A 12,030-nucleotide genomic window follows, 5' to 3' on the forward strand; every position below is an offset into this window, starting at 1 on the left:
CTCTGACCCCCCCCCCCCCTCTTACCGCAACCTAAAAACCTTTCCACGGTGATGACCTTACCGCACTATTTTTCTTTCTTTTTGACCGTTGGAGTGTGTGTATGTGTGTGTTATCTGTGTGGGTGTGTGGTAAGGAGTGGTATGACACCCACCAGTTTTATGGGGTGAGAGAAAAAATATGTGGCGATGATGTAACAGTATAATTAGTGAGTGCGATATGACATCCTATGCATTAGGTAACATTAAAAAAATTATTGTAAGAAATATATGTTACTTGGTAGAGCCATGTAATATTTCAAACCGCAATAGGGATAGGGATGGATTGGTTTTGGTAAGATAGTAGTGTTAGGTCTCCTTGGAAATCAATTTGAAAGGACCACCATGATGCCCTAACCTTATATGACTCAATGCACATAGAACATGCTAATTATTTTCATGGTTATGAAGATAATTCTTTAAAATTTTATGAGACTATTTCATAATCTATATTTATATTATATTATAAAAAAAGCAGTTTTTTTTATTAAATCTATTCCAAACTTTTAACTTTTCAACTTTCCACGTCATATATTAAATATATTAATACAATCATGTTATTAAGTATAATATTATCGTATTAATCGTAAACATTTTGTATTACCGATATAATATATTTAATTTGTTTATAAATCCAAAATTTAAATCAAATGTTTAAATAAAATAAAAAAAACCAAAAGTTATTTTTTAAATAGCTAATAAATATAAACGTGAATTAACATTTATTTAAAATCCACAACTTTCCTAACAGTTTTTAATATTTTAAATAATTAGCATAACCAACATTAAAAAAATAATAATAATCAAATAAGTATTTTTTAGATTAATTGTCATAAAAATAATTAAAAGTAACACAAAGTCGATATTTACCTTTAATTTTATTAGCATGCAAGTCGTAAAAAGATGTCATTGGTTACTCTAATAATTATTATTTCGTAGTTAATACTCATAATATAATCATTTTCAATATAATATATTTGTCAGAAATTTTTATTAAATTCAACATGTGTATACCGATAGGTTTCATTTATTCATATCATTTTTATACTTATCCATATCCTTTAATGATTACTATCTATTTTTTTTCCATAAATAACCATAATCATTTGACAATAATTTACTTTTTAGTGTAATTATTAATTAATTATTATCATGCCATCTCATTAATATATATATATTAAGGAAATGAAAAAAAAGAACAGTAAACGTAGGCTTTGTTTGTCAATTTCGCCCCTGGACTATGTTCATATTTGTTTCCTTATATTTTTGTGAAATTGTCTGTGCTGTCCGTTTTCTTGAACTCATTTATTGGGAGTTCTCAATTAATATGGTTGGTGAATTTCGCCCCTGGACTATGTTCATATTTGTTTCCTTATATTTTTGTGAAATTGTTGTGTTGTCCGTTTTCTTCAACTCATTTATTGGGAGTTCTCAATTAATATGGTTGGTGAAGAAAGGTGGGATAAATAATATTTTAATGTTTGGCATCTTTGTGTCATTTATTCCCCAGTTCCACGTGTTTTTTCTTTCTGATATTTTCCTTTTGGATTCGTTATCTTTCTTTCTTTTCCATCTGTCTTTATTTTTCTCTTCGTCATCTGCAACAGTGTATGGATTTTGCTCTTCGTATCATCAAGGTAAAATTAGTCCGTTCTTCTTCTTTTCCATAATTTTTTTCCTATTTTTGGTTCGTTTGTTGCCGTTGTCTGCTCCTGTTTCCATATCATGGCGGTTCTGGCCAAACGGACCCGTCATGACACTGCGTCGTCGTCGGGTGGTGTTGATATTGGTGGTCGACGAAAGTATCGGCGTCTAGATCGACTATCTGTACTTCCCCAGTACCACGACTGTGGTGATTGCGGTTGGGTATGTGAATTTTGTGGTGCATTATTCTAGTATGTCGAGAGGGCTGTTAATGTCTCTACCGCTGCTCACGCACGGTACACCCATTGTTGTAGAGCTGGCACCGTTGTTCTTCCGTATCCTTCTCCATTTCCAGCTCCGTTTATTGCGTTGTATGAAAGTCGAAATTTTTTAAAAGATATTAGGGCCTATAACAGTATGTTTTCCATGACTTCCTTTGGGGCTAATATTGATGAGGATGTGAATGATAGTCGGGGTCCCTATGTTTTTAAGATATCAGGTCAGATCAGTCACAAGATTGGTTCTCTGTCTCCTGATCCTGTCAAAGGTCCGAGGTTTTTGCAGCTTTACCTGTTTGATACAGATCACGAAGTGGAAAATCGATTGCGGGCTTTTGATGATCGTAAAGGAAGCAATTTGGACCCAATTGTTGTCAGGTTTTTGGTTGACTTCTTTGCTGCTAATAATGAATATGTGCAGACTTTCAAGACTGCAAAACAGATGGCCGAAGGAAGTAATTTACAGTCTTATGCGGTTCGATTGTTTAACACTGTTCCTGACCGTAGGTATGATCTGCCCTCAGCAGGTTCGTTGGGATGTATTGTGAGTGGTGATGACACGACAGCTACCACATATGACATTATAGTCCACTCACAATCTGGTCGTCCCCAACGTATCAGTAAGCTACACCCGAGTTATATGCCTTTACAGTACCCCCTTTTGTTTCCATATGGTGAAGAGGGTTGGTCACCCCGTTCGTAATCAGAGGGGTGCAGCTGCTCAAAATCTTACTGTCAATATGTATTATGCATATTACATCCATGCCCGTCAACATATCTGGTCTCCAATTGTAAATTCATCCCGTCTCTTCCAACAGTATTTAGTAGATGCATATACATGTATAGAAGAAGGCCGTTTGGAGTACATTCTAAAACATCAAGCAAATCTTCGGTCTGATTACGTTAGTGGTCTCTATGATGCGCTTTGAAAGGGGAATCGAGAGGCTGCTGTTGTTGGGAAACGTATATTCTTGCCTGCATCGTTTATTGGTGGTCCCCAGTTCATGTACAGTCATTATCTAGACGCCCTTTCCATATGTAGGATCTATGGCAACCCACAGTACTTTATCACGTTTACATGCAATGTGAAGTGGCCAGAGATCACCCGCTATATGGATGCACATCATCAGACCGATCCCCATAGTAGAGCTGATATCATTGGTAGGGTCTTCAATATCAAAGTTCATGACTTTATCCGGTTTCTTAAGGAAGACAAAACGTTTGGCGTCGTTGAAGCATGTATGTTCTCGTTATGTGTATGTTAATTTAGTGTTTTACAAGTGAATTGTAGTTCTTTTCCCTTTAATTATATATATATATATATATATATATATATATATATATATATATATATATATATATATATATATATATATATATATATATATATCATATTTTGTGACTTTCTTCCTGATTTTCATATATATATGTTGGCATACAATTACACGTTTCTACTGTTTCCACTGCTCTGATCAGTTGTGTATTATACTTTCATTTGTTTAAAGGATATTTATTTCCACTTTAATATAATATACAGTTTCTTATTCACTAGCTTATTTATACATATGTATTTCTGATATTGTGTCTCTTTTTACGAAATTAACCCTGAATTGGTATGTTAACTCTGCCAGCCCTCTATGCAATTGTTTGTTATTGTAATTAATTTTTTTACTTCCTATAAATTGTATCCGTTTGTGGTAAAGACTATGTGTCTTTCCAAAATTACCCTTCTATCAATAAGTTGCTGCTGCTGCCCCTCTATGGTAGAAAGTATTGTATTTTCATTTCTTTTACGAAAATTTGATTCCCTTTTTATATAATATACCATTTATTGTGGAGTAGGTTACTGATATATATATATACTTCTAATATTTTCTCTGTTATTCCGAAATTACCCCTGAATTGATATCACTTCTGCATTTTATTGTTTGTTATTGTTACTTATTTTTTTAGCTTCCTATTGTATCCGTTTGTGGTACAGACTTTTTGTGTTTTCAAAATTACCCTTCTATTGATATCTTGGTGCTGCAGCCTCTAAGGTTTCTTTTCTAAAATAAAATAATATCCCTTTCGTGGTATTAGGTATGTTAGAAAGATGTCGCTCCAGACAAAAGGTTGGAGAATCAAGTTCAATTGTAAACGAATTGTGTAAATTTATAAATAGGATTTGTCGAATGTGTATATACAAAAATAATAACGTTTTAAAAATTATAAATATATTAATAAAACAAAATGTAAAATTATTGTTAGTTGTTGTTATTTTTCTTTTTTAGCTTCCTATTGTTTCCGTTTGTAGTACAGATTATGTGTCTTTCCAAAATTAGCCTTTTATCGATAACTTGCTGCTGCTGCCCCTGTATGGTAGAAAGTATTGTATTTTCATTTGTTTAACGAAAATTTGATTCCCTTTTTATATAGTATACTGTTTATTCTGGAGTAGGTTACTGATACATATGCACTTCTAATATTTTCTCTGTTTTTCCGAAATTAGCCCTCAATTGATATCACCTCTGCATTTTAATGTTTGTTATTGTTATTTTTTTATTTAGATTCCTATAACTTCTATCTGTTTGTGGTACAAACTATGTGTGGTTCCAGAATTACTTTTTTATGGATTAGTTGTTGCTCCTGTCCCTGTATGGTAGAAACTATCATATTTTAATTTGTTTACACAAAACTTAACTCCCCTTTTATATAATATACGGTTTGATATAGTGTAGGTTACTCATACATAAGTATTTCTGATATTTTCTCTGTTTTTCCAAAATTACCCCTGAATTCATATCACCTCTGTATGCAATTGTTTCTTATTTTTATTTTTTTTATATATTTTGTCTCTTTTCCCAAAATTACCCCTCATTGGATATGTTACTGCTATGACCTGTGTATGCGGTTGTTTCTTATTATTATTAATTTTTTTTGTTCCTACAAATTCTATCTATCTGTTGTTTCCTGCCACTGTATATTAACACTGTTTGGATTCTATTCATTACTCTTATTTTCTATCTGTCCTTCCGTTACTATATCTGTAACTTACATTTTTGTTGCCTCTTCTTCGATTACGTCTGTAACGACATATTCATTATCTTAAAATTTTTATACTTTCACTCCATGTGTTATATGGAATATGTGTGATTGTTCATTGTAGCTGTTCCATTTTACGTTACCTTTTGCAATTCCTGTTTTACGGTTTTTTTTCATATTTTGTTCATAACTGTTTAAGAGTTACGTTTGTACGTATATTTTATGTGTTCGTTTTTAGTATTTTTTTTTCTCACAGTCTAATACTGTTGGCTGTTTGTACAAATTTGCTGCTCTCAGTCTGTTATGATTTAAATATTTCATGCTTTACAAAAAAATTTATGTTTATACCTATATCGTCTTTTATAGCAAATGTATTAACAAGTGTTAATTGATTTAATTTCTACATTATCACAGATCTCTATACTATTGAATTCTAGAAAAGAGGACTTCTTCATTGTCATACCTTGGTGTGGGTGTCAGTGTCAGATCGGATAAAAATAGGAAGTGATGTTGACATGTATATCACAGCTGAACTGCCAGATCCAGTTAATGAGGCAGAATTATACGAGACGATAACAAGCTGTATGATCCATGGTCCATGTGGACCACTTAACCAAAAGGCTCCATGTATGAAAGATGGTAAATGCAGTAAACACTTCCCTAAGCCATTTCTTCCTGGTACATTTTTTGACACAGATGGATATGTACGGTACAAACGTAGCTCAACTGCGCACTACACTAACCAATATGAACAGATTGTTGACAATGGATATATTGTGCCCTACAACAAAAGGCTTTGTTCACGATTCCGTGCGCATATTAATGTTGAGTACTGTGGCTGGAGCATGATGATTAAGTACCTATTTAAGTATATTTCTAAAGGTCCAGACCGTGTTAGATATTGTATCCAAAAGGCAGAATCTTCCCATGGATCATCCAGTTCAATGCCTACTGATAGCTCTTACAGATCTGCAAATGAAGATAGTCGTCCTATAAATGAAGTCCAAATTTTTTTGGATGGGCGATATATATGTCCACATGAGGCAGCATGGCGGATTTTGGACTTCAATATACATCATCGACATCCACCTGTTCAGATTCTAACCGTTCATGAAGAAAACATGCAACATTTGATCTTCAAAGGGGACAGCTCCATACCCGAGATTTTATCTAATCCATTTTCCAGCATAACAACGCTACTTGGATGGTTCGAAAGCAACTCAAGGGACCCTAAAGGTCATGAATTGACATATCTTGATTATCCAAAAAGTTATAAATGGGATAAAACAAGTAAGAGTTGGGGTCGGCGGGTTTATGAATCATCAAAAGCGGTAGGCCGGCTTGTATTTGTACATCCGACATGTGGGGAATTATTTTACTTACGGATGCTATTATGTCACCAGAAAGGATGTACATCGTTTGATGACTTGCGTACCGTTTCTGGTGCTGTTTACCCAACTTTCAGAGCTGCCTGTAATGCACTTGGATTGATAGGTGATGATATCGAGTGGTTGACATGTTTCACAGAGGCTTCAGTCTGGGCAACTGCATCACAACTACGATCGCTTTTCTGTCATCTACTGTTATTCTGTGAGGTTAGCAATCCACTTTTGCTGTGGAATACAGCGTGTGATCAGATGAAAGACGACTATTTACATTGCCTCACAACTGAAATACCAGATAAGACAGTTGCTTCTGTTGCAGAGATAGTTGAACAACAACTGCTTCATGATTTAGAAGATACACTCCGCTCGGTGGTCCCATCAAAATCGATGGCAGACTTTGGCCTTCCAGTTCCGTCAATGGATATGATTGGTGTCCTACGAAATCGACTGCTCTTGGAAGAAATGAGCTACGACAAGGAAGCACTACTGAAACAGCACAATGATCTCCTACCAAAGCTAAACGGTGACCAGCGATCAGTCTACAACAAAGTTGTTACTTCCATACAAGACAAAAAAACAAACACTAATATTTGTCTATGGACACGGTGGTACTGGTAAAACATTTTTGTGGACAACTATTCTTTCACATTTGAGGTCGACTGGCAAGATTGCTTTGGCTGTTGCTGCTTCTGGAATCGCATCGCTTTTGTTACCCTCTGGCACGACTACACACTCAAGGTTCAAAATACCTATCGATTTAAACAACAAAAACTCATGTGATATAAAAAACGCACCTTCCTTGGAGATCTTCTGCAGCATACAACACTCATTATCTGGGATGAGGCACCGATGAGTGACAGAAGGTGCTTTGAATTTTTGGACCGTTCACTTAGAGATGTCCTGGATTGCGACGAAAAACCATTCGGAGGCAAATCTATACTCCTTGGTGGTGATTTCCGCCAAACTCTTCCTGTTCTACCAAAGAGTACACGTTCCGAAATCATAGCATTAACTCTACCAAGTTCGTATTTATGGACATACTTTAGTATTCACTTCTTACATATGAACATGAGATTAGAGTCCTGTGATGCAGTACCTCACGGTACAATGTCCTCATCGGATTTTGCCACATGGCTGTTGGCTATTGGTAATGGACTTATAGGTGTACCTGACAAAGATGACCCACGGGACACAAGTTGGATACAAATTCCACCTTCACTTCTAATTTCACCTTCCTCCAATTCCTTGCAAACCTTAATAGATTTTGTCTATGGGGATGGTACACTTAATCAGCCGACTGCAGGAGACCTTTCAGCAAGAGCAATAGTTTCTCCCACAAACGATTCAGCAGATGAGATAAACACTCATGTTTTAGAAATGGTCACAACAGCTGCGAAGGTATACAATAGCACAGACTCCATGCAGCCAAATGGAAAACATACATCGGATTTGGAGGGGCTCTATCCAATTGAATACCTAAACCAACTAAGCTTTCCATGAATACCACCACACGACCTTTTACTTAAGGTCAACTGTCCGATAATGATGTTAAGAAACATAAATCAAAAAGAAGGCTTATGTAATGGTACCCGTATGATTGTGTCACAATTGTTACCAACTGTTATCGAAGTCACAATCATAACCGGTACATCCATCGGAAAACGTGTATATATACCACGCATAAAGTTCATACATAAGTCATCAGATCTGCCATTCATCTTTTCGCGAAAACAGTTTCCAGTTAAAGTTTGTTACGCAATGACTATCAACAAGAGTCAAGGGCAATCACTACGTAAAATTGGTATCTACTTGTCACAGCCTGTCTTCGCACACGGACAACTTTACGTTGCCCTTTCCCGAGCAACATCACCGGATTCCATAAAGATACTAATAAACAACACTGACACAATGAAAACCAACATAACAAAAAATGTTGTCTTTAAAGATCTACTGCATAAAGTTATTTCAATCGAGGTCTACAGTATCACTACCTGTCCTGCCTTTCATGAACCTTACTACTTTTTACTTTTTTCATACATTCTTTGCTATTCCAAAACTCTTTACATATTTATTCACTTTTTTATATTCATCTGGATATACTACTGACCTCCATATCTTTTCTTATATTAGCGAGACCACACAAATGATGACGACTATCTCAGAACTCAAAGCTGAAGGTATCGGAGGGCCCTTACAGGTTAGAATTCCACGCAAACGGAAGCACGATGTCCGCCAATATGAAACCTGGTACCTGGCTGTTGACATATTTGTAAGTTCCTACCAAAACATATGACAACAAATGGGTTGAAAATTGAAAAAAAAATCAGCAAATGAAATATGTACCAACCAGCATGCGATGCCTGTTTATAAGAATACAACAATAACAGTTTCTGAACATGAAGTTTCATGCAATTAAACTTCATATCAACCAAATCATTACCAACTGCCTTTTAATATTGATGAAAAGAACTGCTTTCTTTGTTAAAAAAACATATACGATTACCAGATAATATGACTACCTAAGCCCAAAAACACACCTAATAACACTGATTATAACACTATAATAATCCGTTCGTACAGGCTGATGCAATTCAAATTCTTGGACAGCGAACAAATCAGAGCTACATTGAATCCATTTTTAATGTTTCAGAGTGTTATATCATATCTGATTACAGCTGCCCAGCGTTAGACAAGTATCAAAAGGTTCTTGAAAATGACATCTACATAGATGTTGGTCTGAAGTCTATCATACAACCAATTCCAGACACAACAACAATTCCAAAAAACTGGTTTCGCTTTGTTTCAAAGTCGCATCTGATAGAACTCGGAGAAACACCACCATATTATCTAGGTATTCTTAACAATAAACAAGTTCATAGTACCAGTACTTCTTACATACTTATATTTCCTTCTAAACAGACTTCATTGGTGTTCTATCAAATATAAGAGATTGCACGAAAACAAATAAGGAACCGTTTGTCTTACTTATTATCACAGATGAAAGGTATATATAATAACCATCAAACTACACTTATAAGTTCTAACATCACTGTTTAGCACCAAAAACAACCAAAATTTCAATAGTGGTAGTGACCTCGCAATCAATCTATGGAGAGAATGCATAACAAATCCACATAAATTCAACCGTGCCGCCCCGGATCATGCGGCTACGCCAACCGTTGTTGCAGTAACAAACCTAAAACCATCAAAATCTAATGGTATCCTCTTCTACATACTAGCATATATATATATATATATATATATATATATATATATATATGTAATATGACTATGACATTGTATCCTCTGATGCCCTTAATCACCAACTAACTTACATACAGGAGCATTACGACATGGGTCATCACATGCTACACATATCTATGTGAATCCAGATATACCGGAGACAACAACACTGATTAATTTGTAAGTGACATACATTACAGAACAATATTATCCTTCATATCATCGATATCATATATCAACAAGTATACGACCTCAGATTCACAGGACCCTCAAGGCCAGTGCCGACACCATCTGGAACCCACTCAACCTTACATGACATGAAACTGAAAACCCGATCTGATCTGCTGGTAAGATGATAGCACTAATACAACTTTTTACAAATACACACCATTTTGTACTCCCACAACCAGGTCACCTTTGCCTATAGGATAAAACATTCATGGTACAAGCTTCAATCAAGGACTTTCACTTCCAAAACACCTGGTACCAAGCAACATGTCCGATCTGCAAAGATCTGATTTTCAGAAGAGGTTATGACTGGTACTGCAGTGCACATGGGATAACTGAAAAACCAAACTACACGTAAGTATATACTCAATCAAACAAAAAACAATTCTTCACCAACTACACAATTTACAGCTGTTCTATATCCATAGGTACAAATTGACAGTAACCATTACCGACACTACAGAGACCATACCTGCAGTTGTATCCGAAACATCATGTCGAAAGCTGTTAAACTCATCACTTGACAAATACATATCCGACAACCCCCACACAAATAGAAACAGACTGCCTGCAACCATCACCGATCAAAAAGAACAAACAAAAACAATGTTTATCCAAATGTTGAGGGCATCAGCACCTGACAACATCCGTTTCATGATAATTGACATCCATGACCCAACAACAACACCAGAGCCACCTGTTCCGACAACACCAGCCCTATCACAGATGACAAGAATGCGAAAAGATAACACATCAACTGAAGAAGACATAACTCCTCAATCCATCGCACGTGCTCTCACCTTCAGTCCACCAAGTAATAACCCAATCTACCAATATCTAAGATAAAAAAAAATTATTATCCACAATGAATGGTAACACTTTTCCAATTCACCTATCACAGGCCCACCACCAGCAAAAAATCAAAAACGGAGCAGCAAATAGTAAATACCACAAAGCTGCACTTTCAACCCCATGTTTTGTTTCGAATGATATCATTATCGTTTTGTAACAAATGTGATAAACAAGTATCCTATGTATAAACACTCCATCAAAACATCCTGCTATCCGAAACTATAATTAGTCACACTGTTTGCATGCTTGTCCTAGAAGAAAAAATTAATTTCCTTCCTCTATTAATTAATAACTCACTTATATACAACAATACAATTATTCCCGACCTAAAAACAACTTTGGACAAAAAGACAAATATACCCTGTAAGAAAAACAAATTGTTACAAAATATTATTCTATTTAAACCTGGACAAAGAAATGAGAAAAGTGAATCCTAAATCCCAGCACCAGTAATTGTTGTTCGCTTTCTATCCGTTACAGATACAAAACAACCACTATCTATTTCAAATATATAATTTAAATAACTTAAGTTTACTAATTTCATTGTCTAATAGTATCAATTTTATATTTGTTCCACATCAATAATAAACAATTGAAACAGATAATAATACACAGATATATGCTCTCTGACATACCAATCAACGCAAATGTAAGTACCAAAAGAAATGTACTCAATTAATGGTAAGTTACTAAAATTGACCCCATGCAGTCAAAGATCTGGGCAAATATTGCTAATTGAATACCACACATAAACCCAACAATCACATCTATCAATTAAAGGAAAAAAAAGTCACAGCAGCCACCCTATATCCATTACTTCCCAGAAAAGTAATCAATTGTCCCTAATTAATACCATCCAACAACCCCAATACTCCATTATAAAGTCCCACAGCAAACTCATCGGCTTCACCAACAAACACAACACACAAAATATGCAAGCCATTATGCAGAAACTGCAGAACCAGCTGGAAACAATGAAAGAGTTGTTAGCCTTGGTCCAAGACACATTCACCAGCATCAACCAGTCAAGACAGAAAATGATACAAGAAGCTCCTGAGGAAATGTCGTACAGACATGTTGTCATCACGGAATCGCTCATCAACGACCTCGACAAGGACACTGTGCTGATGCTGGACATTTTCCAAAGCATGCACGACAACATGAGTGCGGCAACAGACATCTGCAACAAAATCATTGAAGACCACCGCACACCATTAACAAGAAACCCTTCCTACACTTTTTGTAATCGAATGTCATTCAGACTCTTTTGTAATCGACAAGCTTTATCACTTAATGAATATTAGCTTTTCCTCCTTATAACTTACTGTCTTTATCTACCC

General features: G+C 35.4%; 2 protein-coding genes across 2 annotated transcripts; both read left to right on the forward strand.

Annotated features, from left to right (window-relative positions):
* Positions 1-5,497: 5,497 nt before the first annotated feature.
* On the forward strand, positions 5,498-6,985 carry LOC145121962 (uncharacterized). The gene has a single exon (XM_079057641.1). The coding sequence runs from the start codon at positions 5,498-5,500 to the stop codon at positions 6,983-6,985; it is 1,488 nt and encodes a 495-aa protein (XP_078913767.1).
* A 489-nt stretch (positions 6,986-7,474) lies between these two features.
* On the forward strand, positions 7,475-7,867 carry LOC145121963 (uncharacterized). The gene has a single exon (XM_079057642.1). The coding sequence runs from the start codon at positions 7,475-7,477 to the stop codon at positions 7,865-7,867; it is 393 nt and encodes a 130-aa protein (XP_078913768.1).
* The last annotated feature ends 4,163 nt before the right edge of the window (positions 7,868-12,030 follow it).

This window comes from Lactuca virosa, chromosome 6, assembly GCF_052849685.1.
Source record: "Lactuca virosa cultivar CGN04683 chromosome 6, Lactuca_virosa_CGN04683_v6, whole genome shotgun sequence".
In the NCBI taxonomy this organism is placed as follows: domain Eukaryota; kingdom Viridiplantae; phylum Streptophyta; class Magnoliopsida; order Asterales; family Asteraceae; genus Lactuca; species Lactuca virosa.